This window comes from Ylistrum balloti, unplaced genomic scaffold, assembly GCF_031769215.1.
Source record: "Ylistrum balloti isolate Yb309-2 unplaced genomic scaffold, AGI_CSIRO_Ybal_v1 Utg370260, whole genome shotgun sequence".
NCBI classification, from domain to species: Eukaryota; Metazoa; Mollusca; class Bivalvia; order Pectinida; family Pectinidae; genus Ylistrum; species Ylistrum balloti.
Genome location: NW_026782205.1, coordinates 831,154 through 854,389, shown reverse-complemented (window position 1 = coordinate 854,389; position 23,236 = coordinate 831,154). Strand labels below are relative to the sequence as shown.

General features: G+C 34.9%; 1 protein-coding gene across 1 annotated transcript in view; it reads right to left on the bottom strand.

Moving 5' to 3' along the window:
- The window catches only part of LOC132552580 (glutamine--tRNA ligase-like), a 35,759-nt gene extending 14,379 nt beyond the window's left edge, over positions 1 to 21,380 (bottom strand). Inside the window, exons 1-22 of the mRNA XM_060216766.1 lie at positions 21,267 to 21,380; positions 20,563 to 20,716; positions 20,000 to 20,109; positions 19,516 to 19,591; positions 18,278 to 18,342; positions 17,728 to 17,787; positions 17,463 to 17,517; positions 17,213 to 17,284; positions 16,524 to 16,609; positions 15,787 to 15,873; positions 14,084 to 14,183; positions 13,119 to 13,306; positions 12,867 to 12,997; positions 11,780 to 11,872; positions 11,368 to 11,505; positions 10,993 to 11,080; positions 9,226 to 9,311; positions 7,624 to 7,783; positions 7,206 to 7,298; positions 6,846 to 6,973; positions 5,705 to 5,771; positions 5,317 to 5,442 (exon numbers count right to left, since the gene is read on the bottom strand). Coding sequence (XP_060072749.1) covers positions 5,317 to 5,442; positions 5,705 to 5,771; positions 6,846 to 6,973; positions 7,206 to 7,298; positions 7,624 to 7,783; positions 9,226 to 9,311; positions 10,993 to 11,080; positions 11,368 to 11,505; positions 11,780 to 11,872; positions 12,867 to 12,997; positions 13,119 to 13,306; positions 14,084 to 14,183; positions 15,787 to 15,873; positions 16,524 to 16,609; positions 17,213 to 17,284; positions 17,463 to 17,517; positions 17,728 to 17,787; positions 18,278 to 18,342; positions 19,516 to 19,591; positions 20,000 to 20,109; positions 20,563 to 20,716; positions 21,267 to 21,380 — 2,277 coding nt within the window. The remainder of the gene's footprint in view (positions 1 to 5,316; positions 5,443 to 5,704; positions 5,772 to 6,845; positions 6,974 to 7,205; positions 7,299 to 7,623; positions 7,784 to 9,225; positions 9,312 to 10,992; positions 11,081 to 11,367; positions 11,506 to 11,779; positions 11,873 to 12,866; positions 12,998 to 13,118; positions 13,307 to 14,083; positions 14,184 to 15,786; positions 15,874 to 16,523; positions 16,610 to 17,212; positions 17,285 to 17,462; positions 17,518 to 17,727; positions 17,788 to 18,277; positions 18,343 to 19,515; positions 19,592 to 19,999; positions 20,110 to 20,562; positions 20,717 to 21,266) is intronic.
- Between the last annotated feature and the right edge of the window lie 1,856 nt (positions 21,381 to 23,236).

Sequence of the window (23,236 nt, the reverse complement as noted above, 5' to 3'; positions counted from 1 at the left end):
TTGTGAGAATGTTTGTAGTGAGTATTCTGGTAGTGTGAGTTGTGAGAATGTTTATACTGTGTATTCTGGTAATGTGAGTTGTGAGAATGTTTGTAGTGAGTATTCTAGTAGTGTGAGTTGTGAGAATGTTTGTACTGTGTATTCTGGTAGTGTGAGTTGTGAGAATGTTTGTTTGTGTATTCTGGTAGTGTGAGTTGTGAGAATGTTTGTAGTGAGTGTTCTGGTAGTGTGAGTTGTGAGAATGTTTGTAGTGAGTGTTCTAGTAGTGTGAGTTGTGAGAATGTTTGTAGTGGGAATTCTGGTAGTGAGAGTTGTGAGAATGTTTGTACTGTGTATTCTGGTAGTGTGAGTTATGAGAATGTTTGTAGTGAGTATTCTGGTAGTGTGAGTTGTGAGAATGTTTTTACTGTGTATTCTTGTAGTGTGAGTTGTGAGAATGTTTGTAGTGGGTATTCTGGTAGAGTGAGTTGTGAGAATGTTTGTAGTGAGTATTCTGGTAGAGTGAGTAGTGAAAATGTTCGTAGTGGGTATTCTGGTAGTGTGAGTTGTGAGAATGTTTGTAGTGAGTGTTCTGGTAGTGTGAGTTGTGAGAATGTTTGTAGTGAGTGTTCTGGTAGTGTGAGTTGTGAGAATGTTTGTAGTGAGTATTCTGGTAGTGTGAGTTGAGAGAATGTTTGTAGTGTGTATTCTGGTAGTGTGAGTTGTGAGAATGTTTGTAGTGAGTGTTCTGGTAGTGTGAGTTGTGAGAATGTTTGTAGTGAGTATTTTAGTAGTGTGAGTTGTGAGAATGTTTGTTCTGTGTATTCTGGTAGTGTGAGTTGTGAGAATGTTTGTAGCGAGTATTCTGGTAATGTGAGTTGTGAGAATGTTTGTAGTGAGTATTCTGGTAGTGTGAGTTGTGAGAATGTTTGTAGTGGATATTCAAGTAGTGTGAGTTGTGAGAATGTTTGTAGTGAGTATTCTGGTAGTGTGAGTTGTGAGAATGTTTGTAGTGTGTATTCTGGTAGTGTGAATTGTGAGAATGTTTGTACTATGTATTCTGGTAGTGTGAGTTGTGAGAATGTTTGTTCTGTGTATTCTGGTAGTGTGAGTTGTGAGAATGTTTGTAGTGAGTATTCTGGTAATGTGAGTTGTGAGAATGTTTGTACTGTGTATTCTGGTAGTGTGAGTGTTGAGAATGTTTGTACTGTGTATTCTGGTAGTGTGAGTTGTGAGAATGTTTGTTTGGGTATTCTGGTAGTGTGAGTTGTGAGAATGTTTGTAGTGAGTGTTCTGGTAGTGTGAGTTGTGAGAATGTTTGTGAGTAGTGAGTGTTTGTAGTGTATTCTGGTAGTGTGAGTTGTGAGAATGTTTGTAGTTCTGGTAGTGTGAGTTGTGAGAATGTTTGTAGTGAGTATTCTGGTAGTGTGAGTTGAGAGAATGTTTGTAGTGTGTATTCTGGTAGTGTGAGTTGTGAGAATGTTTGTAGTGTGAGTGTTGTTTGTAGTGGTAGTGTGTGAGTTGTGAGAATGTTTGTAGTGAGTTTTCTGGTAGTGTGAGTTGTGAGAATGTTTGTAGTGAGTATTCTGGTAGTGTGAGTTGTGAGAATGTTTGTAGTGTGTATTCTGGTAGTGTGAATTGTGAGAATGTTTGTAGTGTGTATTCTGGTAGTGTGAATTGTGAGAATGTTTGTAGTGAGTATTCTGGTAGTGTGAGTTGTGAGAATGTTTATACTGTGTATTCTGGTAATGTGAGTTGTGAGAATGTTTGTAATGAGTATTCTAGTAGTGTGAGTTGTGAGAATGTTTGTACTGTGTATTCTGGTAGTGTGAGTTGTGAGAATGTTTGTTTGTGTATTCTGGTAGTGTGAGTTGTGAGAATGTTTGTAGTGAGTGTTCTGGTAGTGTGAGTTGTGAGAATGTTTGTAGTGAGTGTTCTAGTAGTGTGAGTTGTGAGAATGTTTGTAGTGGGAATTCTGGTAGTGAGAGTTGTGAGAATGTTTGTACTGTGTATTCTGGTAGTGTGAGTTATGAGAATGTTTGTAGTGAGTATTCTGGTAGTGTGAGTTGTGAGAATGTTTTTACTGTGTATTCTTGTAGTGTGAGTTGTGAGAATGTTTGTAGTGGGTATTCTGGTAGAGTGAGTTGTGAGAATGTTTGTAGTGAGTATTCTGGTAGAGTGAGTAGTGAAAATGTTTGTAGTGAGTATTCTGGTAGTGTGAGTTGTGAGAATGTTTGTAGTGAGTATTCTGGTAGTGTGAGTTGTGAGAATGTTTTTACTGTGTATTCTTGTAGTGTGAGTTGTGAGAATGTTTGTAGTGAGTGTTCTGGTAGTGTGAGTTGTGAGAATGTTTGTAGTGAGTATTCTTGTAGTGTGAGTTGTGAGAATGTTTGTAGTGAGTATTCTGGTAGTGTGAGTTGTGAGTTTGTTTGTAGTGAGTATTCTAGTTGTGAGATTTATTAAAACGTTACTTATTTTGGTAGTGTGAGAAGTGAACATATTTGTAGTAGGCATTCCTGAAATTTCCAATGTGTTTGTAATTGTAAAAGATCTTATTTCTCTTACAGACTTCCTGTTGATTTATTATTGAGCTTGGCCTCTAGTTCAATATTTCTATGATATCAAGTTTAATGTCCATTTTAAGGCCTTTTAAGATCACAAAAAATAATCAGGAACCCTCTGACATGAATGCTGCATAAATTTATATACATCACACTGGCAGTAAGTGATTGCATCATACATGCACATATAATTTAGTCATTATTTCTGTGAGGGTCACAAAAATCGGCAGACAGAATCCAGCCGCTTCCTAAATAGACTGGCAATGAAAGACTCGTGGGATTGGATCCCCAAGAGAAGAAATCTCTTTCAAGAAATTATTTCACTGTGAGAAAGAAAGAAAACATGACATTTTTGCTTCCTTTTCTAAAATTCTTGTAGCTGTCTGCTTTTAAAAACCTAGATGCTAAATTCAGTTACAATAACATAATTAAGCTACTTAATTGTACTATGTTTTTTTCTCACTGTCTGACTTATCTACTACATGTAGATTAAAGAATGAAGTGACTGAAACTGCTGTTTACACAAAATATAAATTAGGCTTCAGATATGGGACATAACAAAACCTGGCCTTATGTAGATAGAAGACTTTGTTCTTTTTCCTTTAACATATTTCTGTCTATTTATATTATATATTTTAGACTTTATAAAACTACAGAGATCCATGTGTTCAGTGAACCTACAATAGATCATCTTCATTTGCCTTTTATATCATCATCATCAGATGGTAGGTTATTCAAATTTCCCTGTACTGGATTTTTACAATGAAGTTTGTTATTGCTATTTCTTGAGCAGTACTAAATTGATCTCTCAAATTTTATATGTAGGTTCCCTTACATCCTTGGTTGTGTCCATTTGATTTTCAGACTGATAAGAAAAACAAAATTGACTGACAGGCGAGCATCTTGGATTCGGCAGTTAAAAGATTATTATTGCTATTTCTGAAAAAGAAGGATTGAAAATTACTATCATTAAGAGCAAAAACAGAGGTGAGGAGAAAAAGAAGGGAAAAGATACAACTTTTAAGGAACAAATAAAGATCAAACAAAAGTGGGCACCAAGATCACTGTGGGATCTCTTGTTTTACATAGTCCTAATTTTGAAGTTGTTTAATTTTGGTTTGTTTCCATTTTTACCTTACCAATCAATGCTAAAGACAGCAGGCTGTGTGTCCCAGTAATGATGAAAGACCATTGTTCATGTTATTTAAAAACTGTAATCAACTTTTGAAACATTTTGATGTTAACAATCTTGCAGGTGTCAAAAGCAATTAAGGATGAACTATTGAACTACAAAATATCATCAACAGTAAAACCTTACTTTTTATAGTGATTAAGATAATCCTTGTTTCACATCACAGCAGGCTGTACCAAGTATTTGTGATAAAAACAAATTGGTAAAAATTCATGAAATATTTTGGACTCTTGTTCCACAGCTTTCACTTTTATTATTCTCATAAATCTACATGACATTCCATACTTTTTCAATATAATATGACTACCCATTGTTCATGTTAAGCTTATTACAACTGATTTTTTTATAACCTGTACAATACTCTACATTGTCTTCCACTTGTAAAGGCTATATCAATTATCCCTAGTTCCATGTTTAGAAACTCTTTATTCTGATCAAGACAAGAGTATCAGTGAAACTGATGAATGCTCGCGACAATTACTTTATTGGGCCCAATTTTTTAAACAAACGACAATAACTCTGTACTGAAGGGTTGTGCACCCTGACTTTGCTATACTGCTCTTTGCTTTTGAATGACTGATGTGTACATCATTTTTAAATACAGGCAAAGTAAGGCTCCGCACACAAAATTGTAGCAAATGGCAATAACTCTGTAATAAAGGGGTTGTGGACCCTAATATTAGTATACTGCACATTGTCTGCATATGTCAGTCTATACACCAAATTTCATTATCCCAGTTTAAATGCAAGGACGGTTATGCTCTGCACATCTTAGAAAAGATCATTAACTCTGAAATTGAGGTGTCGAGGACCCTAAATTTGGTACACTGAACATCCCTTTAGTATGACCAATGTATACTTTCATGATCCTTGCTTAACTGTCAGAAAACTTAAGCTCCAAACATGAAAGGATGGAAAGAAAGATGGACTAACAAACAGACTGATGGAAGGATGGACAAGTTTGTGGTTATATGCCTCCCACCAAATACGAAGGACAGATATTTTGTAATGACTGTGTCGGCTGTAAAATACCACTGCTTCATGCCATTTTAAGGGTTTAATCTACATTTCCCAAGTTGATGCAGCAGATATTGCCATACCAGCCTTCGCCACAATATGAGCGAAATGAACTATTTCTGACATTTTCATGTTCGTTGAATTTGATATAAATATTTATGTCTATGCTGTAGACTGGCAATGAGACACCATTATGGACAGAATCAAGTGGGGTTTCAAACTCCAATTCAAAGCCTATAAAAAAATTTCTTGAAGATTTTCAGATTATTAAACAAATAAGGGTTAAGTGACTTCTGTGTTGATAGTCATTCATAAATTCAAGAGCTGACTAAACGATAGTTTTAAAAAAAGTAATTTGAGCTATCAAATTTTTTTTTATTTTACAAGCATCTCCTTTATTGTAAAGGTGTTTATTTCCATACATTTATGAAGCACAGCATTAAAATTCTAAACATGCATTTGTGGTCACACAGGATAAAAACACAAATTTACAGCTGTAAACAGTAGATATGTCAAGCAGTTTTATTGTGTCATGACACTCTAAAGTTGTGAGTCAATTTTACTTACCTTTGTCGAGGTAGAATCTTTGTCTACAGTGAAAAATCCTACACGTTCAAACTGGAATCTGTCGTAAAGTTTAGCATTTTTCACCGAAACATCCACGTAAGCATTAGGTATGACCTGCATAGAATTCTGCAAAACAACGAAAAAAGCATATAAATTGGATATAACATTTGAATGTGCAGCCTTCTAAATTATCATCTCTTCACAGATGGCAGTAATATATAGGTAAAATCAATGCAACAAGGTAGAAATCATTTAGATATCTGCCCATGTGTGACAGAGTTATCTCCCTTTAGAGAAAACAATACCTGCCTTCTGCTGATATGCATGATAATTATTTTACTACAGGCATAATATAAATTGTGTTTAAAAAAAAACTTTGTGACACTACCTTGTTAACATCTGTTACAAATCCACCAGGTACAACGTTCTTATCCTCTGGATTTTTATGATTAAATCTGCAAAGAGAATTTCTACAGTAAAGAATTGGTTACTCACATGATGGAAATAAGATATAAACAAACCAGCGATAGACAGTATTAGGAGCTGCTACCCTTCCCAGGTATTTTTTGTTTATTTTTGAAAAGATAATTTAATGATGCAATAATTGACATGACATCATCATACAGGTAACGTTCTGAAACGTTTTATCAGCAAAAACATCAAGTGCAAATAGCTTTATACATTTTCATTGAATATTGATTCAAGGGAAATAACTACTTGACATACTGATAAATATGAAATAGATCATTCATGTTCTATGGAGTTATATAGCTGTGTGATAAAGTTCAATCAATTAGTTGATGTATTTATGTGCAGTTAAGAGTACTATTCACTTTTGTGTCTTTTGTACTATAGGGACTAGGTAGATTCTGTTGATGGACTTCAGTCCCTAAGCTTTGCTGAAAACCTGCATGCCATGATTAAATTTTAAAAATATTTTAATTGATGATCTTAAAAAACCATGCAGAATTAAAACTCCAGTAATTCACTAAATCACAGTGTTAGAGCTCCTCCTCATTTACATGGTAACATTTGATCAGGACAATTTTGATTTTCCCTTTTTTATTGACATTATGAATATCCATGTCAGGTCATCACCGACACTATCACGGCCTGGATTATGAAATAAGATAAGATGAAATTAATCGTGAAAACACTCTAAAAGTGGATATAAAGGGATAATACAAGACTCTATGAAAACCCTGTTCTTGTTTTTATCCCCCCTAAAACAAGCATGAGTTAATATCGTCAACAACACAAATTGTCAGCCCAACTGCCATTGCTCTGTCAGAGAAGTGGTTTAACTTGCAAGTAGGTATGCCAGATCTACATTATCCGTAGGGCTCATATAACAGCTTTTCCTTTTACAGCAAATCCTATTTTGATTATGTCTTTCTATTTCTTCATTAATTCAAACCTTTGAATCACCACAGGAGGGGATGGGCATAGGGGGTGGGGTGTTGGTGCATATATAAAAATTCAATAAAATTATCTCAGTTGTAAAAGCCGTCACTATGGATAGTACTTACAGAATCTCATACAACCGCACTTCACAAACCAGAGGTTCACACACCCAGTGTATAAAACCTTTGGGCTTGTCGGATTCTGTTGATGGTTTACAGGTAGCCAACACCTCACAAACATTTCCATCATCATCCTGCGATTTTGAAAAATAAATCTTAAATCATGGACTATGACACCTACTTCAGTAGATAAACCTCGAATCTAGCCTTTCTATATCACAGAACCATACCTCAAGTTATCATTTAAATTGACCTTTAACTGGTCTCTAGAAATGTATTCCAGTAATAAACACTGGCACAAAATGATACTTCTCACGCCTTATACATTATCTGTCTATAGTTACAGAAATTCTGGGTGAATTTTACCTTTATCACTTTTTCCACAGCTATGACAAAACCCGCATGGCGGAGTCCAACTGGCTGGTCAGTAGAAAATCTTTTGTAGTTTTTGTCAGCTTTCTGAAATGGTACAAGTACTCCAACTAAAGACATTTATTATCTCTCTGTATATCAAAGCCTATCTTTCTGTATTGTCACAAATCATCTCTCTGAATTTTTCTGTATTATCATAAATCATCTCTCTGAATTTGTCTGTATTATCATAAATCATCTTTCTGAATTTGTCTGTCTATATTATCACAGACATCTGTCTACGGAAGTTATTACAACCTATCTCTCTAATTTTGTCTATCTTTATTTCATAGTCTACATTAATAAAATCTCCCTCTTTGAATTTGCTCTTTGCTTCTTCTCTGAACTGATCTCTCTATATTAAACAGCCTACCTCTCTGAAATCATCCCTTTCTATAAACACTGTGGCCCCAAAAGGAACCTTGTGCGAGCCCTTCTCTTCATTTGCTGGAAAGTTGGGTACACTAATTGCCTTATGAGCATCACCAAAGTTAGTTATTGTCACCTTGAGGGGGTCTAATACTGCCATTGCTCTATCAAAAGAAAATCAACAATATGTAACATTCAGCAGGAATTTTACTACTATGTAATATTAAACAGACAGAGCCTATTTACTTGTCATTCTGCCGTGTAAATTTTACCCACGTGTGACTTATTTCATACATATCAAAATACACATCAGAAATCTGATGGTTCACTGATTTCGAAAATAACACCTGTACATACAGTTTGCCTCTTAAAATCGTGAAATTATCCAACCATAGAAATAACCACATTTACAGTACTATGTATTACAATGATTTTGGAATATATCATGAAACAACTAAGATTTCAGGATGAAATTTGTTTGTAAGATATGAATGTCCATACTCCTAAGTAAACACAATGGCAAGACTTGGGTAACTCTGTAAACCAACCATCAATCCCAATAAATTGGTGGGCACAGTGTCGGAAACAGCAGCATGGGATTATCAAAATAAAATGGAAAACAAAATCAACACTATGCACATCGAAACCTTCAGAAAATGGGTTTAGGGGGTCAAAGCAATATTCCCTGTGATCAATCTACAATTTATTTTCATGAGTCCTTTTCTACATCATTGCTAAAAAAAATGGGGCAAAGCCACAATTGGCCGGGTTGCGGGATGAGTGCAATGTTATATGGTATTTATAAGACAGTTAAGGGTGTTTCATTTGTTGAGTATGTAGAATATTTGAAGAAAGAAGTTGCAGTCATTTCGGATTCGGAAATGTTAAAAAAATAGACAATGGACATCTAGGGCCCCAAGGTGATTTATATGTGGAATTTCGGAAAGATTCTTGTAGTAGTTTCTGAGAAACTGTGATAACAAGAAAAGTTTCAGAAAATAACTAAGTTCCAAAGCCCTGAAAATCCAGAAAAATGTCTGGAATGATTCCATAATAGGAGGTGCACATCTTCAACATATATATAAACATCCTACAAAGTTTCAAGCTTCTATGTCAAAATCTCTAGGAGGGGTTGATTCTACAATTCTACAAAACTGGTACCAATTTTCCCCGCCCGCCCGTCCAGCCGCCTACCCACCCGACATTCACCATACTATAACCCGGATTTGCACTATGTGCAACCCCGCCAAAAATGGATCCCCCAATGAAAAATTGAAGTATTTCCAGAAATTCTAGAAGTCCCATCTTTCTATGAGTACAGGACTCGAGACTTGCACATAGATTTATCACTGCATTTCACAAGGCCCCCATATTATACTGACAGCAAGGTATATGGGGAGAAGGGTTGGGATGGAGGGGTGTGGAACAGGGGGCAGTATGGCAGTAATAATCATAGTAGCAAGAACTTACATGAAGCATGTGTAAGTGATATAATGGATCTAACCAGATATCTCTTTATTCAAATGACAACAAATGATGTATAGTAAGGTGTGATACAGCAGTCAGAGGTAAAATCGGGTGAAATGGACCTTGAACGCTTTCTTACCTTGGGGCCGTCACATTCAGCACCTCCCTGACACAGGCATCCAACATGGATGGATGAAGAACAGTTTGAGACATTGTTACTCCTACCTGTAACATACAACAATTATTGCAATTTTCTCATCAACAGAAGTCTTAAACATAATATTTGTTTAAACAGAGTGGCCTTGTGGGTAATGTAATAATGTCACCCCTCCTCAATATAATGACCTTGTGAGTAATGTAATAATGTCACCCCTCCTCATATAGTGACCTTGTGGGTAATGTAATAATGTCACCCCTCCTCATATAGTGACCTTGTGAGTAATGTAATAATGTCACCCCTCCTCAATATAGTGACCTTGTGAGTAATGTAATGACCTCCACCAACTCTTATGAATGCAAGTTGCCAATCCTCGATACTCCAGGGGTTATGATCACTTTCCTTCTCTGCAACCCCCTGAACATGTCATGGCAAAATTGAAGGTTCCATGGAAGATACCTTGTGGACAAGACGGAAAGACTAGTTTGATCCTCTGAGGTCACATAACTGTATATTGTAATAGCTTTGAAGTTGGGTGTCGCTCCTTTGTAATCTTCAAAAAAGAGCATATCAGGCTTGGATTGGTCTTTTTTTTTCTCCTGGAACCAATCAAATTACTTCGCTTGTTCTTTTAATCTTGACATGACATGTTTGAGGGGTGCAGAGAGCAAAAGTGATTGTAACCTCTGGAGTATCGAGGTTACAAATTTTCATACAAGAGGCTCAGAGGGCCTGTATCGCTCACTGGATCTTTATGACCAACATTACTATATCTGTGCATATGATCCACGTTTAACACATTTGACCACTGTGACCTTGACTATGGGTCAAGGTCATTTCTTTTACTTTCTTGGACTTCATAAAAGGAACATACTGGCCAAATATAATGATTCTAGGCTTTTCGATATTTCAGAAGAAACTGTTTAAAACATCTTAACACATTAGACCTCAGTGACCTTGAATATGGGTCAAGGTTATTTTTTCCCGCAAACTTTGTTGGGCTTCATGAAAGGAACTATTCAGCCAAATATAATGATTCTATGACTTCAAATATTTTGGAAGAAGTCGTTGAAAGATTTTAACACATTTGACCTCTGTGACCTTGAATATGGGTCAAGGTTATTTTTTCCCGCAAACTTTGTTGGGCTTCATGAAAGGAACTATTCAGCCAAATATAATGATTCCATGACTTCAAATATTTTGGAAGAAGTCGTTGAAAGGTTTTAACACATTTGACCTCAGTGACCTTGAATATGGGTCAAAGTAATTTCTTTTTGTAAACTTAGTTGAGCTTCATCAAAGGAACATTCCAGCCATATATAATGATTCTAGGCCTTCAAGTATTTTGGAAGAAGTCGTTGAAAGATTTTAACACATTTGACCTCAGTGACCTTGAATATGGGTCAAGGTTATTTCTTTTTGCAAACTTTGTTTGGCTTCATCAAAGGAACCTTCCAGCCAAATATAAAGATTCTAGGCCTTCTGGTTGACGGATGCCAGATGGACGCCAGACGGCGACGGACGCCGTACTATGGCATAAGCTCACTTAGCCCTTTGGGCCAGGTGAGCTAATAAAAACAATTTGATACAATCCAGAATAATCATTAGGCACCATATCACTTCTTAAAAGAAAATTGTTCCAGACTATTAAGTTTAATAGTATTAAACTTTTCCCCTTAAACTTTCTGAAAGTTTCAGCAAGGACTGCTATTAACACATGTATTCCTGATCTCCTCAGTAAAACCATACCTTAGCACAGAAGTAGTTGATAGCCTCAGGTGGGAACCCTCTCCTCCTCAAGGCAGTCAGTGTAAAAAGGCGAGGGTCATCCCAATCTCTGTACAATAATTTTAATATTCATTCATTATGTTGGAATAAATACATGAAGAAACTTGTGTCTCTACATACAGAATGTTATAGAGAGTTAGTCATATACAGTAATTTTAACAGTAAATATAGTGAAGTTGTTGATTTATTATTGAACACATTGGAGAAAGCATCATATGCTTACCATGAATGATTGTAAGTAAGAAATGTCCGTAAAAGTCCAGACAGAAATTACACATGAATGGTTGAAATGAAAATTATGAAACATTTTCAAACCTAAAAGGTTGTCATCTTTACCTGACAAAGCCTTCTGTGATGAGTTTTCCGATTTTCCGTTTTGAAACAACAGTATAGTTGAGGTTGAGTCGACCATACTCCCACTGTACAGGACAGTATGTGTCCACCATGTTACACAGCCAGTAATATGATGACCGTCTAAAATAAAAATTTACATGTAAAAGTAAGAATTATTTCCCTTTGTATACTGAACTTAAGGACATGAAATAAAGCAAGAAAGGGAGATAATTATTCATATCCTCAGGCCTGGCCTTGTCAAGGTAGTAACTCTTACAACACAGTTTTTATCATAAGATTGAAAACAAAAGTGCAACAATGTAAAACTCAATAATATACAGTGTTAGCTAGATATCAGCAACATTCAATTAATTTGTAAGTTTTGATAACTTAACTTGAGATTTGGTATACCAACCTTGACTGGAACTCCTTGGTGCACAGTGAATGTGTAATGTTCTCCAAGGAATCACACAAGCAATGTGTAAAATCATATGTAGGGTAGATACACCTGTAAATATACACCACATAGTATCTATGTACACCTGTAAATATTCAACACATAGTAACTATATATACCTATAAATATACACCACGTAGTAGCTATGTACACCTGTAAATATACACCACATAGTAACTATATATACCTGTAAATATACACCACATAGTATCTATGTACACCTGTAAATATACACCACATAGTAACTATATATACCTGTAAATATACACCACATAGTAACTATATATACCTGTAAATATACACCACATAGTATCTATGTACACCTGTAAATATACACCACATAGTAACTATATATACCTGTAAATATACACCACATAGTAACTATGTGCACCTGTAAATATACACCACATAGTAACTATGTACACCTGTAAATATACACCACATAGTAACTATATATACCTGTAAATATACACCACATAGTAACAATATATATATATATATATATATATACACCACAGCACGATATACATTACATCTACTGTCCTTTACTTGTTCCTATGTAGAACTATGCACTGTAAGGTGTATTTATAGCAATAGTGACCTTTAACCTTGTATCTAGTACAATAAAGTTATCTAACACTTTGACATGTTACTTTTAATGTTTGCAGGAGCTTTGACAACATATCACAAAAGAGAAAATGGTGGATGACACACATATATATGGATGTTTATAATGCTATATAGAACTGCCTAGATCCTAGCAGGTCATAAACATTTTCTTTCATGGAATAAAAATTATTATAATTCAACCATTTGAATGATTGAGAATGACAAAGTCATCTTCATCAGAAACATGACCAATGTGAAGCATACTAGCATTGACACAAGTGGTGTACGAGATCGTAAGGAAATGATCAGTACTTTATTCCAATGATCTAAAATCCTTAACTTTTGAACCTTCAATTGTTCTGTTTTTAGCTTGTTTATCAATGCAATATATGTGTACAAGAGCAGAGCTTGTAAAGATTGTATAAAGGATGTTTACCACTTGTCTCCAGTTCTATGATGAGGCGTGAATTTAATCCTGTATGCCACAGGGTCTTTCTTTCCCTCTTCTAATATGTGCTTCATTCTCAGAGTTGCTTGCCCTTCTCCAATTTTACCAGCCTTCATGTCCTGTGTAAGAGACAGGCATATACGTTCAGATATGTTAAGTTATAGATACACCAGCTTCAGAAAGAAATATACAATGTCCTCATTATATTTCAGTTATTAAGATCAACTGATAATTACCCACCTCAAAAAGCTGTAGGGATTCCTCCTTGGGTCTATCTCTCCAAGGAGAGTCCGGAGGGTTGAACCCCTTAATATCCTCCGACTTCATGTGACACACATAGGCAAACCCTTTCTTGATGAGAACAACAGCAAAGTCATACAACTCTTGGAAGTAGTCGGAGGCATGCGTCACCTTGAAGGGCTGATATCCTGTCAACAATCAGTGAATTAATAACATTTCACCAAGGCGTAAATTGAACAATTGAACTTTGACCTCAAGTCATATAAAAACAATATCAAAATGTGAAGATCTTCTCTTTGCATATGAATTCAATACAAAAAAATGTACATCACAGCACATACTGATCAAACTGTGGGACATATAGGAAATCAATAAAACCCTGATGGTAAAAAATTCTGTACATGTTTCAGTTCTTTTGATGATTCATTTAAATGTAGCCAAGCATGTTTATTGTGATGTTGATAAATACTCCATTGTTTTCCTTCAATACCACACAAAAACACAATACCTTAATGATATGACTGTATGTCACAGCAACTGTTAAATATTCAGAATTCGACCCTTTTCGTTTCAACCATCAATATTATACTAGTTCTGAGATTTAAATGACTTCAGATGTCTTTTTAATACTTACTTACTAAGGATGTTTGAAGCCTTCAAGGGATGTGAATTACTGGTAAGATTGTAAGTATGGATGTTTTGTTGTTATAATTTATACCACATATCTCAGCCTATCACATCACTTCTTTCCTTCAATGGTTGAAGGATAACTAAACTTTATCATGAGAGAAGAGCCAAGAAGTCAAAATTGTTAGTATTTTGGTCCTAATCTGTTGTTTTCATTCACACAGAGTAGAAAAGTTTCTGTATGAAATGACACTCTATAAAAATGACTGAGAAATTTTCTTATACTTCTTATAAATGTTGATTTTTTATAGCTTTGTAATATCTGACCAAAAACTCACCTAGCCACTGAACCATATCCAAAATGGCTGTGAAGAATTTCTCCTCTTCCTTCTCGGGATTTGTGTCATCATATCGCAAATATGTATTACCACCCATGGCCTGTTAAAAGACAGGGCAGATTTTCTTGCATGCAATTTTCATCTTTTCTTTTAATCCTAACAGATAAACATGTCTTTAAGGGTGAAAGTATTTATTGAACTCATATTTGACAATTTCATGAGCAAACATAAAAATGGGTTTAAGTTGATATGTAACCATTACCATGATGTTGGGTTTTTTTCCTTTAAGTTGAAGAAAAACATATTTTCTTTTTTAAAGTGTACCCACAAATAAAAAAAAACCATTAGAGTATTATTATCTATGATTCAAAATCACAAGGGCGGAAAACTGCATCAAAATTGGCCATGGCCCAATATCGAGATATTGATGTGTTAAGTGTACAATTTTCATGTATGCCAAAGGGGGCCCTATCAGCTATGAAGTCACAAGTTCAACAACTGGTAGCAGCCGCCATGGAACAAATAGGCAAAATCAATTAAAGCCATGCTATGCAACGTTAGATTGCAAATGAATATTTGATAGTTTTAAAGAATTAGATAATTCTGACGACAACATTTTGTAGACGGTAAACAGCCATATGAAATTTGCAAGAAGAGACGAATTTAAACATATTTATTGTAAAACTTAGATCAAGGCACATGATGTTACAACTTTTCACCTTCACACAATATATATCTACATAAGGAAAACAATTACTTTCATGGAAACATGCATATATCTACAATAATTTTTACTATCAAAACCAAAATATGTTACTATATTTAATGAAGGACTGCACATGACTGAAGATATGTGAATTAATCTAAGGTGTACCGTATAATGTCGAGGCATAATGAGGATTTCCAAACAAAACTGTATCCAAACTGAATACAACTTTTGAAGTATAAATGTGGACAAACTCCATATCAAAATATTCCTTTAATTGGTATAAAGATGACATGATTAAAAGTAAAACCAAATAGATGACTTAGTGGTAACAAAGACTGGTAGTGTACAAGTTTCTGAGCACTGATGAGGAAATTAACATATTTCATGCTAGAATTTCTAAATTACAATAACATATTGTGTTACTACTAAAAATTATCATAATATGACTTCAGCGATAGCATCTTGTTTTTGTTGAATGGTAAGATATATGACATATTCTTTGGACGGCAATTCTAATAAACGAGATGCTACATTATATCACAGACTTAGATAAGATATTTCCGTAATTATACTATATAAAGGAATTACAAGATTCCATTCTTTCTCCTTATACATTTACATGCAATATACACTGGTTATGATTTAGCATTTTAGTTCATGAATGAAATCATCTTGTTCCATTCCCTAAGTCTGCTTAGGTGTGAAATAGGTGTACAGGTAAATAACACTTTATCCACTTGTGTCACCTGTTGTTATGACAAAAGGCCCAATACACACCTTTATACCTGTGTCATGGTATGAGATCAAAGGGATGAGACCAGGCAGGTAAGGGGTTACATTTTATTTTATACCATGAAGTATTTTATAGTTAGTGGTATTTTATATTTAAAGATATGTTAGTATTCTACTTTCTAGTAGAGATAAACTATCAGGCTAATCCAAGTCACCTGGGCACAAAAACATTAAATATTGAGTAAAAGTAGCCTTAGCTTACCTTGGCAAATCCGAAGTTGAAGTTGATTGCTTTAGCATGTCCTATATGGAGAATACCATTTGGCTCTGGTGGAAATCTTGAATGAACCTTCATCAGAAAATGGATCAATGTTAATTCAGTTTTCAACATCGGATAAAATAGATTTCAGTACCTGATGTACACAATCTTTACATTTCAAAATTGGTAAAGCATGACCTTTAACCCTTTACTAAGACGGTGGACCACCAATGTTTACTCAAGCATAGCACATGATAATCTGATGTGGATATGAACTACATATATTGAGAAGTTCCATCCACGCCTTGTATACAAACTTTTTATTTCCGAAGAGGTCAAATGTGCTTTTGACCTTTAGACTTAGCCAATGACCAACAAAATCTAATTTGCTATAGAACTTGACAGTTTAGTGTTGCAGAGTCAATATGAACTAAATCTGGAAAGGTGTGCTTGAGATATTTTGTATGCAAGCTTAGATGCACAGACCCAAGCACAGATGGATGGGTGGATGAATATAGAGACACAGTGATAGCTAACTCCTTTGAAATATGACTGCATTAAGTAGGAGGAAGAATCATCCAAGCTTACTTTTGGTTTGTTCTCACAGAACCTCATAAACAGCTTAAGTCTATAGTTACAAATCTGTATAACCATCTACTGCATAGTTTCAGCTGTGATGCACAAATAACTTAATAGGTTTTGAAATTTCAATACAGACAGTAAATGACTTTATATCCTACCTTTCCCTTGACAGCCTCGACATGTTTTTTCAGACGATCCATAGTATGTTCATTGATAACATAGCAGTCAGTTTTGTAATTCTCACCTATCAGATAGAAATCATCATATACCTTTATCTACTACTGATTACATTTGAAACTAAAAAATGCAGTTTTTATAGACAGGTATTGCCTTAACGGACAAGTGGTTTTGTTATATACAGATGGCCTTTATAGGCAGGTAGTTTGTTATATACAGATGACCTTCATAGACAGGAAGTCTGTTATATACAGATGACCTTCATATGCAGGTAGTTTGTTATATACAGATGGCCTTTATAGGCAGGTAGTTTGTTATATACAGATGACCTTCATAGACAGGTAGTCTGTTATAGAGGTGGTCTTCAAAGCAGGCTCACCAGCATTCATCTTCAATATTATTCAATAATATATATTTTAGTATCATTTGGTTTATATTTACACCATCAGAAATATTACATTAATGGTATGGCGGCTGTGTTTCTTTATAATTTACACTAAGTCTGAACTAGCTTAATAAGAAAAAGAAAACATAACAAAACAGGAAAAATGTGATAGAAAATACCTGAAGCAGAGAGAAAGTAGAATTTGATGTGATCAAAGCCATACATAGAGAAATGTATCACATGTATGTTGTAGGTGTGTATAACTGGCAGATTCTACCCACTTACCAACTTTGTGGAAGTGTACAGCTTCTCCTGCAACCTGCATAAAGCTCTTCACAGATCCGTCAGGGTTCATGACTGAAACATGCAACAATTTATTGTGGATATGACTTTTTCCTTAAATCGCATTAACACCTTAACGCTAGATTTTTTAAATAATGATAAGTTACACTTCTTTTAGACTGAATGTTTATAATCTGGCCTCAGAATAGTTTTTAGTTTTAAAAAGAATATGATTTATTTCAACATTACATACAGGTTTCTGTCTGTGGTTCCTTGGTCTGAGCTTCATTTTGCTTCGTTTTTTCTGCCTGAAGAATATAAAAAAAATGCTATCAAGAAAGAAAGTTCCCAAACTGTAGGGTGATAACCATTACAAAAAAATTTTCAAATGTATTACTGTAAAATTCTTGGAAAGCAATCTTATTTATTTCAAACATGAAATTTCCACATGCTAAAACCCTACTACACATGAATGTTTAAAATCAGAGAAATGTGATGACATTTATACATTAATGTACCTTTTTCACAGCTGGTTTCTGTCTGTCAGCCTCTGTCTTTGGTCCCAGTAAATGTAACACCTGGTAAAGTAATATAAATTGTACTGAACTGAATTACTAAAGGTTACTTTGTTCATTACAATGGTATATAATATAATTAGGAATATGAAATCATATATAAAATAAAATAAAAAAGGACTTTGTTGATTACATTGTTATATATTGTTAGGAATATGAAACCATATATAAAATAAAATAAAAAAAAAAGACACTGTGTCTTGCAACTTTCTTTTTAAAAATAAACACTACTGAAATTTCTGTGTGACCATCCCCATAAAGGATACAATATCTGTCTATAAAACTCTCTGGTCTATTCGTTCTAATTTTGCTCTCTTTCTAATGATTGACTTCAATCTATTTGCTGCTAACATTAAGCAATCAACCTACAATATTCTTTAAATATCAAAGGGAAAAGATTAACTCAAACATGATAAAGGCGAAATATTGTCACTTGTCTTTATGTTAATGCTGGAGAGTTTCACTTTGACTTATTTCTTTGTTAACACTTTACCTGCATATCCACTTCATTTTTTATCATTTTCCCATCAGCAAACTTGAGTTTGGCCCTTGCTTCACCTGAAATAACATTAAAGTCAGCCTTTTTGATAAATACATATGTGTTCATGTTCAAGTGATGTTAATTGAAATATCTGAAAGAAGAAGTGAGAGTGATCCTGTAATTAAGCACAGTCCCGTCATTATAGTTATAGTGGTAGATGATATTATCTTTGAAGACAAGGAAATTTGGATATCTGGTAATTGAATTTGATACTGGTAAATTTCAACATCAAATATAAGATGATCATTCAATATTCAGACCAGTGTAAGGAACAAAGAGACCTCTTTGACTAGCTGATATGTTAAGCGCTTCAACTACGATATTTCCGGGTTATCATCTGCGCCACTATATAAGCCACAAAGCCAGTTTTAACAATTTTTTCTATTTGATCCACATAGTAGCCACACCAGTTGTTGATATAACAGAAGGCAATTTATCAAGATCATGAGTGAAACAATGAAGTTTGCAAATGAATTATACAAAGATAATCCTTTATTTTATTGATGTGTTTTAAAAACATAAAATTTGCAATTATTGAAATCATTTTGCTTGGGAGCCTCCAAAGATTGCCTACGTACAGTTATAAGGCCTCATATTATGCACGGTTTACTTAACAATATTTCAGTCAGTGTCTGCACAGTTACACATGAGCAAAGGCCCTGACAAAATTCTTATAGTCCCAGATTATTTCTTGTAAGTTACATAAAGCCCTTTTTATCATGAACAAGCATGGCAGTTGTGCTTGAATTTGACCTATAACCTGTTGATCTATTGATCCCAGGATGCAACAGGCTAGTGTAAACTTCTGTTATGGATTCTGAAGCAACCACAAAAAGTTCAAAAGATATTATTTTGATTCACATTAAAAAGTATGATTAATTAAATCCACAAGAATGTTATTCTTATTTCAATCTTAAGATCACTGTGTATACGATTGAAAATGACGGTTCTAGATGATCTGTTTCAGTCACAAACACGTTATGGACAGGTACTTGTGAAAACCTTGGTACCATCTCCTACTGGTATACTGGTATGCTTCATTTTTTTTTTGGTGCTGATTATTTTGTCCAAATATAAGCAACACTGGTATATAAGCTGCACACCCAACTGCCAAGGAAAAAACATTTGCGGAATATAATCCAGAAAAATTGGTATATGTAAAAAGTTTTATAATTTATATATTTACTCACCCATTAAAATACCAGTGCTGAAGTTGTAGCGTTTTTCTAGAAGTTCTGACTTGTACTTCTCCATTACTTCTTCCACCTCAATGAAAACAATGACACAATTCAATATATCAAAATCAACAATGCAAAAATAAATATTATACATATAATAAGAGCTATAACAGGCAATTTTTCAAATTCATCATTGGGTTTGCGGATTTGCAACAGGCAAAATGTATCTAAAATAATGATGTAGGTCCTGAAACTTTAAATTTGAATTATGTATGAATTTTGTGTAGAAAAACTCTAAACTATTTCTGTAAGACATAAATGTTCTACTCCTATGCAAACAAGAATGGGATGAGGCGTATGTGTAGAACCTGACATTTTGAATACGTATTGGACCATAGATGTACAAATACCAATGGTTTTTAGTGCATTATGATTTACTTTTCAACAGGTCTTCATATCTTAATGACTTAAAGTGACTCAGGTTTAAATTACTTACTGCTTCCTCCACCTGTTCTGGTGTGATTACAATGCCCACTCCACTCTCCTGCTCCAGGCGTGTGGTATCAACAGGAGGTAGTGGGTTATGTAACAGATATTCCATGGCAGCTGAAAAAGTTACATCAGCAATAAGTTATAGACAAGATAAGACTAAATCAAGTACCATCACTATGAGAAGGATGTTTTTCAGAAAATTGGTAGATCGATAACTCGGGGGGAAAAACAGAATTAGTTAAGTTACTTACAATGATAAGCAGAGTAACATTACATTTTAACACTACTTAAAATTGTTAATAAAAAAATTAACATGAAATATATTGTAATAGACACTATTATAGACACTTAAGATTACTGTCATTATCACAAAGTACAATTGTATATGGGCCAAAAGAGAACACGCTTAGAAGGTATATGTGCATGTATGGACTGTCACCATGACTCTTGATATTCAGTCTTAATATAGATATCCCTATGATGTATAAACATTTAAGATATTTCAATATGACTTTATACGGGGAAAAAATCAGGCATTTGGAGAGACCCAGATAAAAAATACTTTACCATTAAGTTGAATTTCGGTGGTGATTTTTTTGGTGGCAATATAATTGACAAGGAGACTCTGGTGAGACTGAATCTGTTTCTTGAGGCGAGTGGCCACATTGTAAAGCAGCTTGCCAACATCCTTATCTACTGATGACATCCCACATTTTTTTGCCTAAAAGAAACATTGCTTTCTTTAATAACATGAATGTATATGTAAATTGTGTTCTCCACGTGTGGTAATCCCTTTGGTGACATTGTCAAACGTCCGATATAAATGAGTTTCAATGAGGAATACTATAATCAAATGACAGATAAACATTACTAATACAAGCTTGATAATCCAAAAGAATGTATGTTCTTGGTTAAGCTAATGGGTTAATGAACCAAAGCAATGAAGCAGCCAGTAATCAAATAAAAATGGCCAGTAAATCGGGATAATTTGTAACAAAACTTTTGAAAGTCCGTTAGACATGTTTTTTTCATATTGTGGTGCAGCTTCAAATAAATTAATTAGGGTACATATCAATAAAAAAAAGCAACCAGTTTTAGTCAAAACGAGAAAGGAAACAAATTACGCAGGGAAACGAAAACGTAAACAATATGTCAAATCAATTCAGTACACATGATTGCATCATTGACCAAATCCGACTTTCGTTTTAACCCAACTTAGGTACTGTGTATATTTACGCACCTGTTTGAGAAAACAGAGAATAACCACATACCTGTTCTATTGCTTGCTTCAGAAGCTGTGATACTTGTTCATTCTTAATAGTTTCCTTTGCTTTCTGCTCACTAAGGCCGATACCGGTAAACAGCGAAATGTCTACAGCAGCCATCGTTGTAACAGAGCAACGTGCTTCCTGTTTGAAACGCATGCGCATTACTGCTACTCATAAGGTTATCTCCCTTTATATGTTTCTCTTTCAGACAGGAAGTTACAGAGAGGTTACATCATAACTGATAATACCTACCTACACTAAGCACACTATTATCTAAATGATTTCATCATGCTACTTATTTGTTTATTTTTAACAGCTTATATCACAGGGCTTATTTCATATACATGTATCAATTATCGACCAAGACAAAAATAAAATTTCGAATAGATAGTCACCACCATTCGGACAACTGATCAAGAGCAGAGACGGTACAACACGGGCGTCAGTATTATGATAAGCGAGACATTTAGACGGCGTATTCCTGGTTTTTGTTTTGTTATGATTTTTATTAGATCTTTTAGAAGGAGTTCGACCGTTAGGGGCCATTCTATTCGTTTATGTAAACGGACCGAATTCCTGTAGACTGTATATGTATATCCAGAGACGTACATCACATCTGGTAACAGTTTAATGTTTGAAAAACAAACTCCAATTTTCAAAATAAGTATATATATATATATATAGTATAAAAAAGAAAAATAATAATAACAATTAAATACTTAAGCATGATACATGTAAGTTTTTTTTTATCTTTAAATGGCGTGAGCCTTAAACAGAGGTGTCATTGAGATACCGGAATGCACTCTGGGGGACCAAACTTCAACAAACATGACAGCGACGTTATGACGTCAGCGATTGTATTGTGTTGTAACGAACAAGGAAATTTAAGAAAATTCATAAAATCTCTGTCATATCCGTTGAAGTTTGGAACATTGTTTCTGCGCAGAGCAAATTTTGGCACACGTCATCAGGCAAAATTCAGTGTAATATCAACGGCAAATGAACAAAATTGAACAACAAAATTGTTGAAGTTTTGATGGTCTGATTTTCAATAATGTTGCAGGATAAATAGAATGCAAGGTCGGTGTCATACAATATTAGGCTTGGAACAGAATACATATGAGATTTTAACACACTGACCATGTATTCTTTATACATGTATAATATACATGTAGCTACTTGAACATTGTCTGCGTGGCTGTCTTTCTCCAACATGTGACGAAGTCTTTGGACACATGGCGTTATGACATCACGTTTATTGTGACGTCATACTCTTATTGTCGTCTCCTTAGAAATGTTATGTTTATATCTGACGACTGGTCCGGTGTTGGTGACTGCAGGAACTCGGCCTGTGTTTCCGTTTTGAAAGGATGCGATATGGATGAGTCGTTACTCACCTGTCCGGTTTGTCTGGACGTTTTTCAGGACCCGGTCAATCTTCCATGTGCACACACGTACTGTCGTCCATGCTTGAACGATCTCGTCAACCGCAAACAAGCCGAAATTCATAGAAATAACAATGTAGAGAACGCGCGCCTCCAAAAACGACGCGTTTTGGAGTGTCCCGAATGCAGACAGGTCGCTGTCTTGGACGAGAAAGGCATAAATGGCTTACCAAAGAACTATCTAATCGCCAGTATAGTAGAGAAATTTGCTCCGGACCAGAAGTTCAATGGCCCTTCAGTACCGTGTGATGCATGCGAGTCGATTCCGCCAAGAAACGCCGTCAGGTCGTGCGCACAATGTCAAACGTCGTATTGCAAGTTCTGCTGCGAAGAGCTTCATCCCAGACGAGGAGCTTTAGCCAAACATGAGCTGTTCGACCCCAGGGAGAAGGATACAGATCAACATTTATTCGCTGCCAACGTATTGAATGATCTGTTCTGTGAGAAATGTCAGATCGTGCTCCGAAGGGAAGCAGAATTGGCTGTAGCCAGTCACAAGGGTATGGGTCACACATTGGTCGGCATCAG